The sequence below is a fragment of the Bos indicus genome, chromosome 1 (assembly GCF_029378745.1).
Source record: "Bos indicus isolate NIAB-ARS_2022 breed Sahiwal x Tharparkar chromosome 1, NIAB-ARS_B.indTharparkar_mat_pri_1.0, whole genome shotgun sequence".
NCBI lineage: Eukaryota > Metazoa > Chordata > Mammalia > Artiodactyla > Bovidae > Bos > Bos indicus.
In genome coordinates, this window is record NC_091760.1 from 25,603,495 (window position 1) to 25,627,217 (window position 23,723).

Consider the following 23,723-nt stretch of genomic DNA (forward strand, 5'->3'; position numbering starts at 1 on the left):
TCAGATCTGAATATTAAATTCAACGTATTATTTCCTCCATTATCCAGAGTTATAGCCATCTTTGTGACCAAGACTGAAATTCGCAAAAGGGCAGGTCCTGGAAGCAAATTGGGTAGCAGAATAGAACATTTTGGGGATGTGGAGAGTTTTTGTCTTACAGTGAAGGAAGGCTGCCTTGAACACGTTTAGGCCAGCGCCCTCCATCCTGCATGAGGTCTTCCTCCTGACACACTATATTTGGGCACAGCCTCTAAGCTGCCCTTCTGTCTTTAAGTTTTCTGTTATTCTAGAGAGATCAACATAACCAATTTTGTGGACAACGGCACTTTAAGGGAAGAAAAAAGAGAAACTGATTAAACATTAATTAGCCTCAATCCGCAACTTCCTCTCAAGTTAATGGATAGGGTATGCAGATCCCTGTCAAATATCAGATGCTAGGCTTTGCAAAAAATAGGACTTCCAAGTGTTGAAGGCGAGCCAACTGCTGGCTCCTTAACTCAAACCAAAGGAAATGATTACCAGAGACAGGCCTCGAGTCTGCCATGGTCAGATGTCACCAGTTTGCAGTGCCACGTGTGATCCAAGAGTTTATGAATGATCTCAACACTTGGTCCCCAAGGAGAACATATGCATTACAGAGGTTACAGATAGAAATTACAGACAGCACAATGTTTCCATGCAATTTCTAAGAATCCTTCAGCAAGTTTTAAACATTAATGGAAACCATTAAGGAAGACTTGGCACTGTTAGGGGGACTTCAGATTATATTGCGGATAAGAACAGAACAGGGCTAAAAAAAGGATTCAAGAATAGAGACTTGGCTAAGATATTTGGAGCTGGCCATTCCTCCTGGGTGAGTTGTATGTTTGTATGTTTTATTCCCTGCAGATTTCTAGGCTTCACAAAATGTTATGGCTTGAAATGGGTGAGTCACAGGGTATCCTTGTTCATTCATCATGCTCCAATTCATAGTGCTGGTTTAACTGGACCATTTGCTGAGTGGATTTGCTTGCACAGGGAATCATAGTGAGATGAGGAGGGGCGAGAGCTTCTCATTTTGGAATTGTCAGCGTGTTGCAGAAGTGCCAGAGTGTCAGCTTGCACAGCGGTAGCAGGATGTCGCCCCACTGAGTTCTTTCTTTCCCATTCCCCTTCTGTGCAGAAGAAACCACTTGTGACTTGTTCCCTAAATATCAGATTGTGTTGTCTATGTAGTGGGTGACTGGCCTGTCCACTCTGACCATACCTTGCTTGATTGTACCAAATATAATAATGTGGTTTGTTGTGAATGATGTTTCCTCTGTAGATATAGTAGGTTTTTGGTCATTGCAACTTCAGAAAAATGCAGCATTATTATAGCTTGTCAGTGGGGAACTTTCAGTTGAAAGGGACAACTTTATTTAAACTGGCCTATGAATGAAAGAGCTTCCCTGGTGGCTTAGATGGTAAAGAATCCACCAGCAATGCAGGAGACTTGGGTTCGATCCCTGGGTTGGGAAGATCCCCTGGAGGAAATAGCAACCCACTCCAGGATTCTTGCCTGGAGAATCCCCATAGACAGAGGAGCCTGGGAGGCTACAGTCCATGGGGTCGCAAAGAGTAAGACATGACTGAGTGACTTCTACTTCATGAATGAATGGAAGAATTTCTTTGGTTCACGGAAGTAGCAAGTCCTGATTTGACACAGTCTTTAGGATTGATTTGTTCAGTTATGGCATCAAGAACCCAGATTTTTTTTCTAGTGTGCAGAGTCTTAGTTTTATCCTGACACTGGTGCTCCCCCTGGGGTCACAGCATGGCTGCTGATAGCAGCCATTTAGTGCAGCTGAGAGAGACAGTGCACTTCCTGGGAGGTAGAGACAAGGACCTGAGCTTCAGGCTGGCTGGGATTACATCGCCCATCGTGAGAGGTGATGCTGGGGCTGCTGCTGCTGAGGATGCGAAAATAATGTGTACCACTTTTAGGAATGGCTTCATTCTTGCCATTTCTTCCCAGGAATTCTTGCCTGGGAAATCCCATGGACAGAGGAGCCTGGCGAGCTATAGTCCATGGGGTCACAAAGAGTCAAACACAGCTTAGTGGCTAAACCACCACCACCACCTAGTCCAATGTATATATAAAAAGAAATCTCACATGAGTGAATCTGAAACTGACACCAAAGGGACAGTATGTGTTTAAAGAAATAGGGAAAAGTATGGGGACTAAGAGTTACCTAGGGAAGATTTTCAAGTAGAAAAATTATATATGCTAATATACATTGATAGTGAGATGGTCCTCTGTGTGTCTAGTATAGGAGGGTTGCTGGAATGTATGTGATGAGCCTGAAAATATAATTGATGACCTCATTCTATACAACTCTGGTGTCACATTAAGAAGAGAATTTTTTCTTAAGAGCCTTTTAAAAATTATGAAAAATAATGGCTGTAATCGTATGTACACTTCAGCAAACTCATAATAGTCACAGTAGAGAGATTAAAAGACAAATCAGAAGAAAAGTTTAAATAGAATACTCTTGAAGTAATTAAGGAAGAGATAAGACACCCTAACTAGGGCAGTGGTGACAGGAAGAATAGATGCAGGTGATGTTACAAATCATTCTAGCATAATGACTTTATGTAGGGTCTGCTGCTGCTGCTGCTAAGTTGCTTCAGTCGTGTCTGACTCTGTGAGACCCCATAGACAGCAGCCCACGAGGTTCCTCCGTCCCTGGGATTCTCCAGGCAAGAACACTGGAGTGGGTTGCCATCTCCTTCTAGAGTCAGACAGGATTCACACTCTAAACTTACCTTCCACAATAAATAGGTCATTCCAAAGCCTTCCACAGGCACCATCATGTCATCTTTGTTTAATACAGTATTCCTTAACCATTTTATAAGACTGTGTGAAGTATATTGTAGTATTCAGTATATTCCTGTAGAACTGAAATAATTTGTTATAGATATTTATGTCATGAATAGGAACTCTATCATATCAAACACACTAGTAATTCTCAATCTATTGATGTTCCAGAATAACTTTCTAAGTCACTGTGCATGTTAATGTCAAAAGAATTCAGGTCTAATCTAGGCTATAACTAGCTCAGTGAACTCTCATTTGTGCTTCTCAGCTCGTATACAGAAATGAATATTTGGGTTCTAGCCAACTAACATTTCTGTTTTTCCCCATGGAGATTTGAGCCCTTGTATTCTAAACTTAGATCTGCAAAGCACGTACTGTATCAAAAGTCTACCTGTTATTTTTTTTCCTCTAAGTACTGCTTACCACTACCCCACTGCCAGCTTTTGTCATTTTAACCAGATTCTTTTCAGTTCATGTTGATTTCTTTTCACCCTATTTAAAGACTTTGTTTGGAGCTCTAGGTAATACACATATTGCTGCCTGTTCTTGTTTTGGCTTACTTCTCAAGCCGCAGTGAAAATGTGGCTCTCAGTTTTTTGTGTTTTTTTTTTCCTAGAATAGGGGCTTAATGAGAAAAAATGTATATAGACTCAATTTGGACTCGCTTTACTTTTTTACATTTATGGAACTGTTTCAGTTCCCTTTACTCACATATATAAATACTTTGCTATAAAGAACACCTCCTGTTTTTTTATCACTTGTAATAAAGCACAGGGCAAAATCCAAGACAGAAACTAAGAATTAGCGAAAAATAGACAAACACTATTTAATTTTACTTTTTTTATACTTGATAAGGGGTATACAACCTCAGACATATATAAGCAAGTGTCAGAACATTTATATAGTTTGAGAAGAGTAAAAATTACCTTTTCCAGGTGGATGGAGAAAAACCTAGAGGGGTAGTATCGGGTGGGAGTTTGAAGAGAGTTTCAAAAGGGAGGGGACAGATGTCTGCCTATGGCTAATCCATGTTGATATATGGAAGAAATCAACTACAACAATATTGTAATAATCCCTCAATTAAAAGAACAACTTTCCAAGACCAAAAAAAAAAAAATAGACTTATTCCTAAGATTCTTTGTTGCTGTGCTAGACTCTGCTGAAAGGGTTATTTTTCTCCAAAGTGTCTTACTTGAGAGAAAAGAAAATATTTTACTACCCCCAAAGACACAGGGTGAAAGAAATGGTATCACTGAGCAAAAATGAATTATTCTACAAACCCCCAAAGAGCCTTTTACAAGTTGAAGAGGGTACAGTACCAATTATACTATTATCTCACCCTACTCTCTGGGTGAATAGTCTGAAAGCCTAAAATTACAGTTGATGTTCAATTCCTTGGCTTCATTTGCAAATTGGAGTCATTTTCTTTTTTTGTGTGAATGCCATAAACACATGTTATATTGTTTAAGAGTAGCAGCCCTTAGTTTGTTATGATATTTTTCTCCTTTTTTGTCTCCCATGTCAAAGGACCTTTTTTTTTTTTTTTTTTTGGTCTTAATTTGGTTTGTTGCAAATTGATGTAATACTGTGTTTCTGAATGATTTGCAGTGGTCTTAAGTGCCATTTGAGCCGAGGCTTTTTGGCTTATGATTTGTGAATAGACCATTCTGGAGAAGGTCCTCCAACTGGCCAGATGTGTCATTTTGGAACAGATTGAGGGCCTGCCAAAACACCATTTGCTGCCAGGACCGGATATTGTAGGGGTGCTCACCACCCTGTTACCATATTTTTGCAGGTCTTAACATTGCATAAATAGGCAGCTGTTCTCTATTTAGAATATAAATGAGTCACCAGCTTGCTCTCCCTTGAGGATTTACCTGCAATGGGGAAACCACAGTGTTAACCCCTTCTTCCCCTCCTGTTGGAACATCACATTTATGCATACTTCTCTCAGCCCATTCAGAAGCAAACCCCTATGCATATAAATCACATCTTTCTTGCCAGTTAGACAAGAAAACTCAAAAAATATGCAGTTCACTCTGCTCAAATGGAACACATTTCCACAGCAGCTAAAGCAGTAAATTAATCAGCTTATAAACTGAGAGTGAGCAATTTGTGCTCACTTTTTTCTTATGGCTCCTTCAATAGGAGACAAGGTTCTCTAATCTCATAAAAGGCCATGACTTCATTAAGATGGAAAACCATGTTGTTGCAAGAGACAGGAAAAGAAAAGCCCTAAAAGTCACTCAGTTTTCTCTCTGGACCTATTTACAGGACAGGGGATTTTTATTTATTTGGAGAATGACAATTAACCTGGAGACTTAGCCCAACAAAGAAGCAGAGTGCTGAAGTGAGTCTCATTATGGGACATCAAAGGCAGTTGGCTTGACCTAATCCATGTTTGCAGCAGATGATTTACATAACAAGCTAGCACAAGCTGCCCAATTTTGATTTCAAATAACTTGACCAGTTTCAAATAGCTTGACCAATTTACATAAAATGTATGTGTGTGTACATGCATATACATACACATGCATATACACACGTGTATTTGTGTGAGTGTGTGATTGCTTGTTCTAGCCCAAAGTATATTGGGGAAAAAACTTGTCAGTGTTAGAATATCAAAGAATAGAAAAAGTCAAAGCAGTTATGAAAAGCAGAGGCTGTTGTTGTGTTATATGGTATATTAGCTGCTTTCAACTACATTTCATTGAAGTATTGTTGACTTACAATATTACGTTAGTTTCAGGCATACAATGTAGTGATTCAATGTTTTTATAGATTACACAAGATACCAAGTTGTTATAAAACACGGACTATATTCCCTCTGCTGTCTGTTACTTTCTTGTAACTGACATTTTATAACTGGTAGGTTGTACCCTTTAATCTCCTTCACCTGTTTTCTCAACTGCTTTTTTGAATGTTTACCCTAAAATAGATATAGTCCTTATTTGCTAAATAAATCAGCATTCTGCAATCTGATAGGAGGGAGTCATTTCTCCAGGCTTTTCATCTTGCCAGGGGAGGAAAAGTCCAGAGATAGATAGGTGACATTTGGAGAGCCAGGCATGCCAGATTTTCGGAGGTTACAACCGAGGTCCAACCTGCTGTTCTCCTAATGAAAGGAGGGGAAATTCAGACTGGCAAAGCTGCTATAAGGGATATCTCTGCTCCGAATGTCACGCTGCCCAGATGTCACTCGGCAGGTGGAGATGCAGACAGAATGAAAATGTAGCCCTGTGTATGTGGGTGCTAGTGCGTTACAAGGGGAACAATGAATCTATCTTCAGAAGTGTAATGAAAACAGTGTGGATCTTGTCCATATTCATGTCACCAGAAAGCGTTTCTCAGAGAGTTCTCACTCCACTTCCCCTCCCTGACTGACGGGCATACATGCTCCCAGACCATGTGCATATGACATGTTTCAGGGCTTTAAGTTTAACAAGCATAACAATTAATTTTAATGTATTTATATACATGTATGTGTACATATATGCTTTTTAAATAGAAAAATGGGATCATATTACCTAAACAGTTTTGTACCTTGAGTTTGTATTAAATCTCAAAACTGCATCATGAATGTTTCTCATCTTATTTTCCTCCAGCTTATCTCATTTTCAACTCAGATTTCATAGCAGAGGTTCATAATCATATAACTAGTCACTTCTCTGTTGATGAGCACTCAGGTTCGCGCTGACATGTTTTAAGACGGGCATGTTTAAGACTTGAAGTTACCTTTTGCAAGAGAAACCTAAAGTTACTGTCACTGAGTTTTCTTTTACTGCAATTATTTTTCTTCAGTGTTACGAGATGACTTCCGGCAAAATCCCACAGATGTTGTAGTGGCAGCCGGAGAGCCTGCAATCCTGGAGTGCCAGCCTCCCCGGGGACACCCAGAACCTACTATCTACTGGAAAAAAGACAAAATTCGAATTGATGACAAGGAAGAAAGAATAAGTGTGAGTAAAATTAGAATGGATGCCCAGAGGGGTTGGATACCAAGCTTTAAAATGGATGTATTTTATTTATATTATCTATAATATTTTATTTATATTATTTTATTTATATTATTTGTTATTTATTATTGATAAAGTTATAGAACTCTATTTGAGTGCTAATTACTACTTACACTATATTGAAAAGGCTGAAAAAGGATACCCAAATGACAATTTTGGAATGAGGCTTCAAAGAGACAAAAATTATATAAATAAAATTCATATGTTATATTAATAACTGGACTAATCTGAATATGTAAATATATCTTTGTAGTAGAATATTGATGTCAATGCTCTTTTAGGAACTCCAGATGCATTTATTGATCATAGAGTACATTAAGTGTCAAAGTGTAAGTGATGACCATAAACTGTATTAACTAAAACATTTCTTTTCACACTACTTTCAAAATTATAAGAGGAAATTGTGGTGATGAATATTTCAAGCTGTTTTCCAGTTTTTCCAATGTAATATTTATAACTAAAATATTATGAGAATTCATTTCAAAGTTTAAGAGATGTAAAGTAAAATCAATGTTAAAATAACTGCCAAGTTCTGCAGTTTAAACTTACAAAAAATTAGTCCATTTTCACGGAAATTGATCATCATTAATTAGTTGATTAATATCAAGATGAAACACCCAGAAAATGGTAAAAAGTTAGAGAAATGGTATATAGATTATTTTTTCAGAGGATCTACTCACCATTAGTATGTGGAGTTTGTGAGAGTTAGTCACTGAAATAGTAGATAATGCCTCAACCTTCTGACATTGTTCTTAGTACAATTTTTGTACTCAGTACAATAACTAAGAATAAACATATTTAATTTAAAATAATGTATCATTTAACAGAACAAATGTGCTATTTCTATTAAAATGTCCATATAGTATGGGTGTCTATTATCTTTAAAAATATCTTATAAGTGAGATTTTATTCTTATGTGTATGTTGTGATTACATCATAACACAGAACCAGAGAGGCCATGCAAAAGATCACAGCATATTCACATGAATATTCTGGTTTGAACTGTGGACACTGTGGAGATCTACAGTGAAAGATCATTTGGTTCCCAGTGGTCTGTGCTTGGCTACCAAACTTAGGAAAATGTGCTTCTGTTCAAGATTTTCTTTTTCGTGTTTGTAATCATTAAATTTTTGCTTTGTAACAAATCACCCCACAATACAACCATTGCATTTATTCTGTGATTCTGTGCGTGAGTTGACAGTTCTTTGCTCATTGCCAGGTTGGTTGATCTTTGCTAGGCGTTCTCCAGCTTCTGTGGCTTGTTTGAAAGTGTGCTGGCAGCTGAATGATCTAGGATAACTTTCCTGTACTCACATGTCTGGCCATTGACTACTTCTCAAGCCAGCCATCTTGGTTCTTCTCCTCATAGCCTCCCATATTCCAGCAGACTAGCTTGGGCTGGGGCTCCCCAGGTGGCACCGGTAGTGAAGAACCTGCCCGCCAATGCAGGAGACGTAAGAGATGCGGGTTTTATTCCTGGGTTGGCAAGATCCCCTGGAGGAGGGCATGACAACCTATTCCAGTATTCTTGCCTGGAGAATTCCATGGACAGAGGAGCCTGGTGAGCTATAGTCCATAGGGTCACAAAGAGGCACACAGGACGGAAGTGACTTAGCATGCACTCAGCTTGAGCTAATTCCCATAGTTGTCTCAGGGTTCCAGCTGCAGCAAGCAGTCAAGTCCCTATGTTGCAAGTGCCTTTCTTCGGGTGAAATGTTGCTTTAGTTCCACTGAACAAATCAAGTCATACTGTCAGTTTCATCTTCAAGGGGAGGAGAAATGGCCTCCCTGGTTTATAACCTATCATTTATTCTACTGCATTTAGTTGAGAAAAGGTTGATGATCTTTTCTTCCGAAGTATAAAAAAATGTTGAAAATACTCTGTTGAAAATACATGGCTAGTTTTAGAGCCTGAAATATGTCTGATGAAAACATATCTACTTGAGTTCTATCTGCCTGTGAAATTAAAAAGTAAAGGAGGAAACCAGCATATTCTTATCTCATATCTCTTTAAGAGAGATTGTTTGAAAAAAAAAACAAAACTCAAAATTGGAAAAGAACCTGTAAGTTGATGATACACTTACTGAAAAGCTTATTCTGCTGTAGTATCCTCTTAACAAACAATATTTTAACATCATTATATTTGTTTATTCAAACAGAAATGCTTCTTATTTAAGAAACATTTAGGGGCCACCTATACAAAGCCAACAGTTTGTACCAAGTCATACTCATCATTCCAAAAAATTATTTGTTTTTATTCAACCTCACATCCCTCTTCAAAAGTTGTCTTATAAATACAGTTAACATGAGACAAAGATAATTTTAATGCTAACAAATACCCCATGAAGACAGAGATTTTTACTTTTTGATTTACTGCTGAATCTCAAGGACCTAGAACACTGCCCAGCCAATAGAAGTACTCAACAAATACTCATTGAATTCTTCTGAGTCAATTGGATCTCATTATATTATCAAAATAAAATATCTAGTGCTTCTTTCTGATGACAGATGTCAATAGAAAGTCATTCAACAGAATTTCAGAGTGAAGACCAACCATGAGGTTTAATGGCAGCAGTCACAAGTCTCGAAATAGGATCAGGCAAGAGATAGGAAGACTGCCTTAAAAGAAGCATTCTCTAGAAAGAGAATATGGAGGCTTACATGGAAGCAGAATTTAAAAGATGCCAAAAGAGTGGGAGAGTTTTGTGTCTTAGACACTCAGCCATTTCTTTTAGAGAAAAATGATGTGCTTAATTTTTCAAGATTTTTTATTAACGACCTTTTTTCTCTGTTTCTTTTCTTCTCCATTTTCCTTTATTTTCTTTCTTCCGTCCAATTTTAACAGATCCGTGGTGGAAAACTAATGATCTCCAATACCAGAAAGAGTGATGCCGGGATGTATACGTGTGTGGGCACCAACATGGTGGGGGAGAGAGACAGTGATCCAGCAGAGCTGACTGTCTTTGGTAAAACTCTGTTTTAATTTATAAGTTGCTATTTATTATCTACTCTGTCTTCGCTTTTAAATATTTTTGCTAATACCAAACACCAGGCCATATACGGATGGTTACTTATGACTTGTAGTGAGCTGAATAAACTAGAATTGTCTTGTTTTCTGGTTCTTTCAGATGAAATCTTTGATTTGAAGAAAATTAAACTTTTGAAACAATTTACCTGCTTCATTCCTATATGTCTATAAGATTTTGCCTTTCATAAAAATGTTAAAAATTACTCTTTCTCAAAATCTGTTGGAGATTATATCCGTCTAAAGTTTATCACTCATTCCATTGCGATGCGTTTATCGAATATTTATTATGTGCATGACATGAGATAAGGCTTTTAAAAATTAGAGAGTATACTATAAAGTCATTTCACTTATCTTCTACTTAAAAAATCTCAGATTGAGCTACTTGCAGTTTTAGCTCATGATAAAAAGACCAGCTTGCTAGTTATACACACAGAATCAAAAAATAGAAAAAAGTTATTAAACTATTTTGCTATGATATTCATGTTTCTTCAACTTTAAGAACCAAGGGCCTCTTGAGCTGGAGTAATTTAGTTAATTTTAGTTAAAACATTACTAGATCTGTATCACAGAAGTAGTAAAGAAAACATTAGAAAGGAAGAAATTGGAGATGATAAATATGATGGAATAAACAAAAGTAGGGAAAATACTGAGCAGCTGTGAAAAATTAAAAGAGAAATATTAATACAGTGACAGAAAATTGGGAAAAAAATGGAGATCCTCAAGATACTGGAAAATGAAACATCTTTTAGAAAATATTGAAATCTCATTCAAGTATCTGTATGGAGTTATATATTATATGAATACACCCAAACATACTCACATACACATATTTATATATAGATGCTATGCTATGCTAAGTCACTTCAGTCATGTCTGACTCTGTGCGACCCCATAGACGGCAGCCCACCAGGCTCCCCCGTCCCTGGGATTCTCCAAGCAAGAACACTGGAGTGGGTTGCCATTTCCTTCTCCAATGCAGGAAAGTGAAAAGTGAAAGTGAAGTCCCTCAGTCGTGTCCAACTCTTAGTGACCCCCACGGACTGCAGCCTAACAGGCTCCCCCATCCATGGGATTTTCCAAGCAAGAGTACTGGAGTGGGGTGCCATTGCCTTCTCCATTATATATAGATGTGTATATGTATATATATATATATAATAAATATATGTATATATGAATAAAACAGTCACTGTTACAGATACTATGTGTTTTTCTTAAATATGAGATAATTGTGAATTTTAGATTACTCTTTTTGTGCCAGTAAAATAATCTTCTGGATCTGTGCATAACATAAGACACCACATCATTCCTCCAGAACACGCCAAGGGCGGCATCAGAATCTGGCATGCGTCGCTAAAGAAACTTCTTTGGTAGCTTGGGATGTGCCACCCATGGGGTAATGGGAATGCCATGATGCAAAAAAGAGCCACAGTGTGATTTCCATTACATTTAGAGTGTAGATGTGCTTTATGAATATGTACCAGAGTGCAGACCTCTCTTTTTAATTGCTCTGAGTACCAGGTTATCTCTTGTCATACTCTTTGTGGCTACTAAATAGCTTGAAGTCCAAAATGACAAAACCAAGAGAAATCCCATACTTCATGAAAGGAATTGAACAGTAAAAACAAAACTGTTTCAAGTGTGCATGTTAATTTCTCTCCTGTGGAGTCCAGACAAGTATCCATGTTAGCCCTTAAATATCATGCAGTCACCTTTAAGAGTCTCAGAATGTGCTTCACTTGTAATGAATAAAATGCAGTTTTGCCTGCTAAGATATGAAATTAGTGGTCACCAAACACTAGCATTGAAAACCCGCAAGTACAGCTGTGCTATTTAAAGAAACACTCTTCCCTATAATACTGCAGCTACCACCAGCTTCAAAGCAGAAAATTATTGTATTACAGCAGTATATATTGCCTTCAGAAGAAAACTGAAAGTGTTTATTGTTAATACCCAAGTAATTAGATTTACCAAATGTGACTGTGTTATGACATATTTACCCTACTTTCTTTAAAAACATGATTAGAACTACAGAATTTCACTAATTATGTCAGGAGTTACAGGAGGGACTTCTAAATTATTTTGAAAACAGCTGTAAACCAAAGAGATCAAATTTGTCTATAGGCAGCTCTTCTAGAACAATTGATTTAAGGAACAGAGAAACATTTATATTTGTGGTATAGTCAGAACTGACCTAAGGGGTTATAGGTACAGTCTTAAGTTGTGGGAAAAAGTAAAATTCCATAATTGAAATTGAAAAAAAATCCAAACCAAGGAATAAAACATTAAAAGAGTCATGATGGCTTAAGTGTTTCGAGATTGTGACTACTATTGTTTGAGAAAGACCCCTCCTGTACATTGACTCCCCAATTCTTAGAGAAAATAAAATAACTAGTGTACTTTGTATAACGAGGCCTTCTTTATTTTATCTTGGTGCTTTATATCCAGAAAAATGTTTTCTAGTAAACCTATTTGTATTTCATCTTTCCTTCAGTTAAGTCACTCATTTATGTCCAACTCTTGGCGAACCCATGGACTGCAGCACGCCAGGCCTCCCCGTCTATCACCAATTCCCCGGGTTCACCAAAACTCATGTCCACTGAGTTGGTAATGTCATCCAACCACTCATCCTCTGTCATCCACTTTTCCTTCTGCCTTCAATCTTTCCCAGCATCATGGTCTTTTGAAATGAGTCAGCATTTCTCATCAGGTGGCCAAAACATTGGACTTTCAGTTTCAACATCAGTCCTACCAATGAAACTCAGGACTGATCTCCTTGAGGACAGACTGCTTAAACCTCCTTGCAGTCCAAGGGACTGTCAAGAGTCTTCTGCAACAACACAGTTCAAAAGCATCAATTCTGTGACACCTAGCTTTCTTTATAGTCCAATTCTCACATCCATACATGACTACTGGAAAAACCATAGCCTTGACTAAATGGACCTTTTTTGGCAAAGTAATGTCGCTGCTTCTTAATATGCTGTCTTGGTTAGTCATAGCTTTTCTTCCAAGGAGTAAGCGTCTTTTAATTTCATGGCTGCAATCACCATCTGCAGTGATTTCGGAGCCCCCAAAAATAAAGTCTGACACTGTTTCCACTGTTTCCCCAACTATTTGCCATGAAGTGATGGGACTGCATGCCATGCAGTTTTCTGAATGTTGAACTTTAAGCCAACTTTTTCACTGTCCTCTTTCACTTTCATCAAGAGGTTCTTTAGTTCTTCTTTACTTTTTTCCATAAGGGTGGTGTCATCTGTGTATCTGAGGTTATTAATATTTCTCCCAGCAATCTTGATTCCAGCTTTTGCTTCCTCCAGCCCAGCGTTTCTCATGATTTACTCTGCATATAAGTTAAATAAGCAGTGTGACAATATTCAGCCTTGATGTACTCCTTTTCTATTTGGAACCAGTCTGTTGTTCCATGTCCCGTTCTAACTGTTGCTTCCTGACCTGCATGCAGGTTTCTCAAGAGCAGGTCAGGTGGTGTGGTATTCCCATCTCTTTCAGAATTTTCCAGTTTATTGTGATCCACACATTCGAAGGCTTTGGCATAGTCAGTAAAACAGAAATAGATGTTTTTCAGGAACTCTCTTGCTTTTTTGATGATCCAGTGGATGTTGGCAATTTGATCTCTGGTTCCATTGCTTTTTCTAAAACCAGCTTAAACATCTGGAATTCACTTCAGGTACTCTTGAAGCCTGGCTTAGAGAATTTTGAACATTACTTTACTAGCGTGTGAGCTGAGTGCAACTGTGCAGTAGTTTGAGCATTCTTTGGTATTACCTTCCTTAGGGATGGAATGACTACTGACCTTTTCCAGTCCTGTGGCCACTGCTGAGTTTTCCAAATTTGCTGGCATATTGAGTGCAGCACTTTCACAGCATTATATTTTAGGATTTGAAATAGCTCAACTGGAATTCCATCACCTCCACTAGCTTTGTTCGTAGTGATGCTTTCTAAGGCCCACTTCACATTCTAGGATGTCTGGCTCTAGGTGAGAGATCATACCATTGTGATTATCTGGGTCGTGCAGATCTTTTTTGTACAGTTCTTCTACGTTTTCTTGCCCCCTCTTCTTAATATTTTCTGCTTTTCTTAGGTCCAATTTCTCTCCTTTACTGAGCCCATCTTTCCATGAAACATTCCCTTGGTATCTCTAATTTTTGAAGAGATCTCTAGTCTTTCCCTTTGTATTGTTTTCCTCTATTTGTTTGCACTGATCACTGAGGAAGGCTTTCTTATCTCTCCTTGCTATTTTTTGGAACTCTGCATTCAAATGAGTATATCTTTCCTTTTCTCCTTTGCTTTTTGCTTCTCTTCTTTCACAGCTATTAGTAAGGCCTCCTGAGACAGCCATTTTCCTTTTTTCATTTATTTTTCTTGGGGATGGTCTTGATCCCTGTCTCCTGTACAATGTCATGAACCTCTGTCCATAGTTCATTAGGCACTCTGTCTATCAGATCTAGTCCCTTAAATCTATTTGTCACTTCTACTGTATAATCATAAGGGATTTGATTTAGGTCATACCTAAAGAATATAATCAGAATTTGCCATTGACCAGGTGATGTCCATGTGTAGTCTTCTCTTGTGTTTCTGGAAGAGGGTGTTTGCTATGACCAGTGTGTTCTCTTGGCAAAACTCTATTAGCCTTTGCCCTGCTTCATTCTGTACTCCAAGGCCAAATTTTCCTGTGACTCCAGGTGTTTCTTGACTTCCTACTTTTGCATTCCAGTCCCCTATAATGAAAAGGACAACCTTTTGGGATGTTAGTTCTAAAAGGTCTTGTAGGCCTTCATAGAACCGATCAACTTCAGCTTCTTCAGCATTACTGGTTGGGGCATAGACTTGGATTACTGTAATGATGAATGGTTTGCCTTGGAAACGAACAGAGATCATTCTGTCATTTTTGAGATTGCATCCAAGTACTGCATTTCGGACTCCTTTTGTTGACCATGATGGCTATTCCATTTCTTCTAAGGGATTCCTGCCCACCGTAGTACATATAATGGTCATCTGAGTTAAATTCACCCATTCCAGTCCATTTTAGTTCGCTGATTCCTAGAATGTTGATGTTCACTCTTGCTATCTCCTGTTTGACCACTTTCAATTTGCCTTGATTCATGGACCTGACATTCCAGGTTCCTATGCAATATTGCTCTTTACAGCATCGGACCTTGCTTCTATCACAGTCACATCCACAGATGGGTATTCTTTTTGCTTTGGCTCCATCCCTTCATTCTTTCTGGAGTTATTTCTCCACTGATCTCCAGTAGCATATTGGGCACCTACTGACCTGGGGAGTTCCTCTTTCAGTATCCTATCATTTTGCCTTTTCATACTGTTCATGGGGTTCTCAAGGCAAGAATACTGAAGTGGTTTGCCATTCCCTTCTCCAGTGGACCACATTCTGTCAGACCTCTCCACCATGACCCACCCATCTTGGGTGGCCCCACGGGCATGGCTTAGTTTCATCGAGTTAGAGAAGGCTGTGGTCCTAGTGTGATTAGATTGACTAGTTTTCTGTGATTATGGTTTCAGTGTGTCTGCCCTCTGATGCCCTCTTGCAACACCTACCATCTTACTTGGGTTTCTCTTACCTTGGATGTTGGATATCTCTTCACGGCTGCTCCAGCAAAGCACAGCCGCTGCTTTTTACCTTGGATGAGGGGTATCTCCTCACCTCCGCCCCTCCTGACCTTGAACATGGAATAGCTCCTCTAGGCCCTCCTGCGCCCAGGCAGCCACCCCTTCTTGGACGTGGGGTAGCTCCTCTTATGGGATCACTGCTCCTTTCTACTGGATCCTGGTGTACAGTGATCTGTTTGTGCCCTCCAAGAGTGTATTTCCCAGTCTGTGTCAGTTCTGGCGGCTCTATGGTCGGGTTAATGGCGACCTTCTTCAAGAGGGCTTATGCCATACCTAAGTCTGCTGCACCCAGAGCCCCTGTCCCTGTGGCAGTCCACTGCTGAGTCTTACCTCCACAGGCAACACTCAAACACGGTTCTGTCTCAGTCTCTGTAGGGTCCCTGGGTCTCACAAGGTTTGTTTGAGCCCTCTTAAAGTCTCCGGCGGGAATGGGGTTTGATTCTAGATGTGAATTTACCCCTCCTACCATCTTGCTAGGGCTTCTCCTTTGCCCTTGAACGTGGGATATCTCCTCACAGCCGCTCCAGCACCTACCGTCTTACTGGGGTTTCTCTGACCTTGGACGTGGGGTATCTCCTCTCAGCCACTCTTTTATGGTGTTTGTTCTTCTTTAATATTTGCTGACTAGAAAATAACATCCTAGTTAAGTGGCAGCACCAGATGTAAAAATTGGAAGTGGGCATCCTAGTGTAGAAGGACACTAAACTCTTTAACACAATCTGCTGCTGCTGTTTTGTTGCTAATTCATGTCCAACACTTTTGTGACCCCATGGACTGTAGCCCTCCAGGCTCCTTTTTCCATGGGGTTTCCCAGGTAAGAATACTGGAGTAGATTGCCAAGTCCTTCTCCAGGGGACCTTCTCAGCCCAGGAATTGAACCTGCATCTCCTAGGCAGGCAGATTTACCACTGAACCACCTGGGAAGCCATGATGTCTTCATAAAAAATACTTTCTAGCAATTTACATATGTTAATTAACTTCTAGAGCTCCTGAAGACAAAAAAAACTAGAGTTGAAGTATATAAGTATATAATTTGAAGTATATAATTATAAGTTGAAGTATATAATTAAATTTCCAATTATGGGTAGCTTGAGATATCCATTATGCAGAATTTAACTGTCATTAAAAAACAACCAAAAAATAAGAAAAATTTTTTCAATGATTTTTAAATGTTTAAAGAAATAATACATAAAAATGATTTTATATGCTACATTTCTTATAGATATTAGTAGTATTTCAAATCTTAAATGAAATGCAGAGATGTCTTGCCCCCTCCTCCCAACACAGATATCCTCATGTAGACACACACCCAATTCTCATCTTTGAACATTTCTATAAGCCTGTTTTGCTTTTTCTTCTGGGATGCTCTCATTTTTCTTTGTGTTTATTCTGCAATTTTACACATTTATTGACTTCTGATTTTGGAAGATGATGATTTGGCCTACTGATACCTTGTTCCCCAATATCTCACCAGCACTCACCCTCTTTTTGTCCTTTAGTATATTGACTTTGGAAACATTGATTATATTAATATCAATGACTTAAGTTATAATATTATAAATATGGACTGTAAGCTAAGTGTTATGGTGTTATAATAGCATTACTTTTCTGGCCTTATATTCGATCTTCTTTCAATTAACACATTATTGACCATAGACATATTAAGGCCAGAGGTGGTAGATTATGCAAAAATCTCCCCTATCAATAATGTGTTTATAATAAGTCCGTTTTTCCTTTTACTTGTGTTTACCTATACCTGTCATGAATTCTTGAAACTGAAACAAGAGATTCACATTTCTCTAAATTCTATTTAGCTATTAAGTCCACTCTTGCTGCACCCTTCCTGGAGGCCTTAGACTTTCTACTCTGTCCAACCAGGGTGGATGCTATTTAGATCTACCCCAGAAACTTCATTCTGACATTCATCTCCCCTTTCCTCTGCTGCTGGATTCCCTGTTTCCTGCATCCCATATTTGTATTTTTTTCTTACTTAACTCTTGTATTCAGAACAGTATTTTTCTCCAGATTTCTCCTTGACTGGAGCCTACAGCATGTTCCAGACTGAACTGTCTCTATTCTATCCAAAACAATGGATACTTTGGCTGGTTTTAGAATTCCAGTTTTAAAAAATATTTTTGCTTAGAATATTAAAGTTGTCACTTAACTATCATTTTGTTTCCACTGTTACTCTTGAGAAGTCTACTGTACTTTTGATTCCTATGTGATCATTTTTCTTTTCTTTTTCTTTCAGCTTTACTCAGTACTTTGTCTTTATCCCATGGTTCTGAAATGTTTCAATACCGTGCCTCGGTTTGGCACTTTTTTCTCTTACTAGTTAGACACTTGCTGCTGCTGCTGCTAAGTCGCTGCAGTCGTGTCCGACTCTGTACGACCCCACAAACGGCAGCCCACCAGGCTCCCCCGTCCCTGGGATTCTCCAAGCAAGAACACTGGAGTGGGTTGCCATTTCCTTCTCCAATACATGATTGTGAAAAGTGAAAGTGCAGTCGCTCAGTCGTGTCTGACTCTTAGCGACCCCATGGACTGCAGCCTACCAGGCTCCTCTGTCCATGGGATTTTCCAGGCAAGAGTACTGGAGTGGGGTGCCATTGCCTTCTCCGAGTTAGACACTTAGTGAGCATCTTATCTAAAAATGCTGTATTCAAACAACTCAGTGAAATACACGGTTCATTTTTTTTCTGTTCTATTTTTCTGTCAAGCATAAATTCATTAATTAGATGTTAAATCTCCTAGCTCTTTTTCTGAATTATTTCTTATTTAGAGCATCTTGTTCTTATTTCATGGATTTTTAACTTCTCTTGCATTTCAGGATTTTACTAATATTCTTTTCTGAATAAAATCTTCTCATAATGTACCTTAGGATATATCTATGCTTTATTGATAATGTGTGCCCTTCATTTAAGAATTCAAAACATAAGGTGTTATCGAAATCAATATAATTGCTAAAGATAAAATCTAGTTCTTTTAAATAATATTAACTTGCAAACCTTAAAACAACAAAATATTTATTTGTCCACTTATTTAACAAATATCTCTTGAACACCTACTATGTGCCAAGCTCTAAATGTTTAAATAGAGTAGAAAAATGAATAGACAGGTCCCCTGCTCCCACCATGACTCTCGTATCAGCAATAACATGAAACTTTCCCTCTAAAATATGGTGAGAAAGGCATTTATTTTTTCCCTCTGAGAACATTTACCTATGTTTGTTTTTGCTTCACAGGATGGTTTCTCTCAGACAAAGAAAATTCTTGGCAAGAAAAGAAATTAGTGCAGCCAGGATTTATTTAATCACAGTCAGGCAGACTGATCATTATCATCCAGTCTGTTTTGGAAGGGCACAGTAATTCACATTCAATGGCTCTCCTAACCCCTGCCCCTCATACATACCTATTCAAATAACACTAGGACTAGCTTTCTGACTTCCTCCTTTAATGGGCACAACTGGGTGGTGGATCCTCTTGGGTCAGCTGAAGTTGAGATAAGATTTACAAGCAGTGGTTAGGTCTCATGTGCTTTTACTGCATAGCTTTAGTCTTAGAGAACTTGAAGAACTCTACCTGTCTAATTATTGTCATAATGCTGCTTTTATAATGTCAAACAAAGCTCATTTTTAAATTGTTAAGGTTGTCCTAGTAATAGCTGTCACAGCACAGCCTTTGCCAATTTTATAGTCCTATTCACTGACTGAATACAGTTGAAAAGAGAAATTCTCTGGGCACTTAATTTCCTTCAATGTAGCATGTAAGTAAGAAACTTTAGATATATTATGCAACCACATTTCAGATTTATGATTTGGGGGTTAAATTGAATCTTTGCTTTTTGAATATTATTGACGTAAGTACAAGGAGACTTGGTGTTTGATTTTATTACAGTTGCATACAAAGTTGGATTTTTCCACAATGCCAGTTTGTTACTAAATTGACCTGACTACTTGAGAGCTGTATTTTACATAGTACCACAGTGCCAAACAAGACTACTGTCTCAAGAGAGATTACCCTTGTAAGCAAGTTATGCAGGTGAATCAAATCCAGTTAATCTCACATAAAAAAAAAGTTAATTGCATTGGCAAAGACATTGTCTCTGATAACTCTATGGCTGTATAATTAGGAATCAAGCCATTCAGAGGAACTCTAATCTAATTGATAAGCAGTCAGCAAATAGCCCTTGAGATTTCTCCCCCTATGTTTTAATATGTGATCAGACATAAGGTGATAATATGGAAAAATCATTGACCTTATTTTGACATGTGCTAAAATTAGGTTTGCTTGTTAGACAGTAGTTCAAGATTTTTCATGTATATTTATTTTAGTTCAGATCTTCATAGAATACAAATTTCATGGGGGTATTAATGAGTATTGAATGAGGTCAGTTATCAACCTGATGTTTCTCTTATCATTTTACTTTCTAATCCTTCTAAATACATTTATTTGCAAATGATCTTGACACAAAACTCCAAGATAATTCCTTGTAGTTTTTGTAACATGTGTCTGAAAGAGGTATGACTTTGTGTTGGGCATATGATACCAGTAGAACCTGCAAAGGCAAAGCATTTAAAATACGTTTCTACCTGTACAACTTCTTTAGTCTTTACTATTCGTGTTTGAGTCTTAAATTTTCTAGAAATAAAGCCTAGTTAAGGAAACTGAAAACAGTTCTTACCATTTAAATAAATGGTAAGCAAAACTACAGTTTTTAACATGCTGTTCTTTGTAGGCAGTTAAAATTACAAAATAAAAGTGAACTTAGTATAAAGAGCAGAAAACAATTGATACAACAAATAACACAATTTAGAGATAATTGTCACAAAATGTATTATGGAAATTCTCAGAACAGTCTTTTTTTAAAGTTGTGACCAAATTCCAACGAATTAGTAAATTTTGATATTACTTTGTTGTAAGGCACACCCTCAATATACTCAGGTATAAACCTTTTCTAATGTGCCATGTATATGCAGATGACATTCTTCTGGGTTATTCTTTGTGTTAATGGGCACAATAAAGGACAGAAACAGTACGGACCTAACAGAAGCAGAGGATATTAAGAAAAGGTGGCAGGAATACATAGAAGAACTATACAAAACAATATCTTAATGATCTAGATAACCACAATGGTGTGATCACTCACCTAGAGCCAGACATCCTGGAATCTGAAGTTAGATGGGCCTTAGGAAGCATCACTACAAACAAAACTAGTGGAGGTGATGGAATTCCAGCTGAGCTATTTCAAGTCCTAAAAGGTGGTGCTGTTTAAGTGTTCGCTCAATATACCAGCAAATTTGGAAAAGTCAGCAGTGGCCATGGGACTGGAAAAGGTCAGTTTTCATTCCAATCCCAAAGAAAGACAATGCCAAAGAATGTTCAAGCTACTGCACAATTGCATTTATCTCACATGCTAGCAAAGTAATGCTCAAAATTCTCCAAGCCAGGTCTCCACAGTATGTGAACCAAGAACTTCCCGATGTTCAAGCTGGATTTAGAAAAGACAGAGGAACCAGAGAGCAAATTGCCAACATCTGTTGGATCCTGGAAAAATCAAGAGAGTTCCAGAAAACATCTACCTCTGCTTTATTGACTAAGCCAAAGCCTTTGACTGTGTGGATCACAACAAACTCTGGAAAATTCTTAAAGACATGGTAATACTGGGTCACCTTACCTGCCTCCTGAGAAATCTGTATGCAGGTCAAGAAGCAATAGTTAGAACTGGACATGGAACAACAGACTGGTTCCAAACGGAAAGGAGTACGTCAAGGCTATGTATTGTCATCCTGCTTATTTAACTTTTGTGACAATATGTCATGCAAAATGCCGGGCTGGATGAAGTACAAGCTGGAATCAAGATTGCTGGGAGAAATATCAATAACCTCAGATATGCAGATGACACCACCCTTATGGCAGAAAGTAAAGAGGAACTAAAGAGCCTCCTGATGAAATAACAGAGTGAAAAAGTTGGCTTAAAACTCAACATTCAGAAAACTAAGATCATGGCATCTGGTCACATGACTCCATGGAAAATAAATGGGAAAACAATGGAAACAGCAACAGACTTTATTTTTTGGGGCTCCAAAATCACTGCAGATGGTAACTGCCGCCATGAAATTAAAAGACACTTGCTTCTTGGAAGAAAAGCTCTGACAAACCTAGTGTTAAAAAGCAGCGACATTTCTTTGCTGACAGAGTTCCATATAGTCAAAGCTATTGTTTTTCCATTAGTCATGTATGGATGTGAGAGTTGGGCTATAAAGAAAGCTGAGTGCTGAAGAATTGATGCTTTTGAACTGTTGTGTTGGAGAAGACTCTTGAGAGTTCCTTGGACAGCAAGGAGATCCAACCAGTCCATCCTAAAGGAAATCAGTCCTGAATATTGGAAGGACTAATGCTGAAGCTGAAGCTCCAATACATTGGCCACCTGATGTGAAGAACTGATTCATTAGAAAAGACCCTGATGCTGAGAAAGATTGTAGGCTGGAGGAGAAGGGGATGACAGAGGATGAGAAGGTTGGATGGCATCACCGATTCAATGGACACGAGTTTGAACAAGCTCCAGGAGTTGGTGAGGGACCAGGAAGCCTGACGTGCTGCAGTCCATGGGGTTGCAAAGAGTCGGCCATGAGTGAGTGACTGAACTGAACTGAACTGATTGCTGATTCTTTGCATTGCCCCCCCCCCCTTTTTTTTAATAAATTGAATTGCATTTTCCACTACAAACAATGTTAGACTTCCAAAAATTCTATGCCAAATGCTGTTCTTTGGTTATCTAGTTGCTAGGCAGCTAAACTCTACTTGAGGGCAGAAAAGAATTACGTTCATTGCAAAGTTCGCCACCCCTTCTGAGTTCATCAGAACATCAGCAGGAAATCCCCTGTCTTTCTTCCTTCTTGAAATTATAAATCATGTGCTTCCATGTATCTCCATACAAAACAGTGGGACTTACAACAAGTATGGTAACCAAAAAAGTCCTCAAGGACCTTAATGGTATACCCTGAACAAAGAGACAAGTTTATTTTTGTGACAAGTCTAATGTAAAGTTTGTTGTTTGAATTAATTATACTCACATGTTGCAATTCTATGACTGCTGCTACTGCTGCTGCTAAGTCGCTTCAGTCGTGTCCAACTCTGTGCGACCCCTTAGAGAGCAGCCCACGAGGCTCCCCCGTCCCTGGGATTCTCCAGGCAAGAACACTGGAGTGGGTTGCCATTTCCTTCTCCAATGCATGAAAGTGAAAAGTGAAAGTGAAGTTGCTCAGTCATGTCCGACTCTGTGCAACCCCATAGACAGCAGCCCACCAGGTTCCTCCATCCATGGGATTTTCCAGGCAAGAGTACTGGAGTGGGGTGCCATTGCCTTCTCCAAATTTCACGACTGGTAGCATGTTAATGGAAGCATACAAAAACTTTGCTGAAAATATCCATATGTATTTTAATGGAACTAATCTATATACTGTTATGAAATTTATTTTGTAATCAGCATCATGCCATGAAAATTTTCCATGTTAGAGAGGTAGATAAATAGATAGTATTAATATCTCAACATATGAATTTGCCACAGTTTATACTAAAATCCCCAAATTTGCAATACTGGACGCATTGCTGCCATGATTTTCTGTGGTTCTTATCTTTTGTCACAGTTATCTATGATCAAAGTTACTGTTCTGTATTATTTGTATTGTGGAATGTCTGCAAGTAATGAGTATTTTGGTTCTTCTCCAAAACTTACACTTTCCTTCTTTTTCTTTTTGATCACTAAAGTCAGCGTGTCCTTTTTGTTACCGATTGTAATAGGTGTGACTTTAGTATATTACTTTAAAAAAGTAATTTTTGCATTTATTTTCTGATAAAATGTCTTCATCATTCATGAGAAGTTTCTTATGATTCCTTCTTTATTTAGAAGTTTTAATCCAACAGGTTCTCTATGTCTATAGATGTGAGCATATTTCTTTTCTCTATAAATAGTAATATGTTTACCATATTAATTAAGAATGCATTTGACTTCAAGCAACAGAAGGCTAACAATGGCTTAAGTGTTGAGGGGTCCATTTTTCCCTCATCTTTCGCATCTTTCTTCACATCTCACCATTTCTGAGATAAAAAGATCTAAACATTCACGGATCCATACCTTACCTGTCATTTTGTTCCACTGTGCTAAATGGATATTTGAGAATCTTCCTAAACTTTTC

General features: G+C 38.3%; 1 protein-coding gene across 17 annotated transcripts in view; it reads left to right on the plus strand.

Moving 5' to 3' along the window:
• The window catches only part of ROBO2 (roundabout guidance receptor 2), a 1,473,778-nt gene that overhangs the window by 1,274,307 nt on the left and 175,748 nt on the right, over positions 1-23,723 (plus strand). For all 17 annotated transcript variants that reach the window (XM_070789313.1, XM_070789256.1, XM_070789396.1 and 14 more), the window contains exons 3-4: positions 6,641-6,798; positions 9,701-9,821. In XM_070789313.1, coding sequence (XP_070645414.1) covers positions 6,641-6,798; positions 9,701-9,821 — 279 coding nt within the window. The remainder of the gene's footprint in view (positions 1-6,640; positions 6,799-9,700; positions 9,822-23,723) is intronic.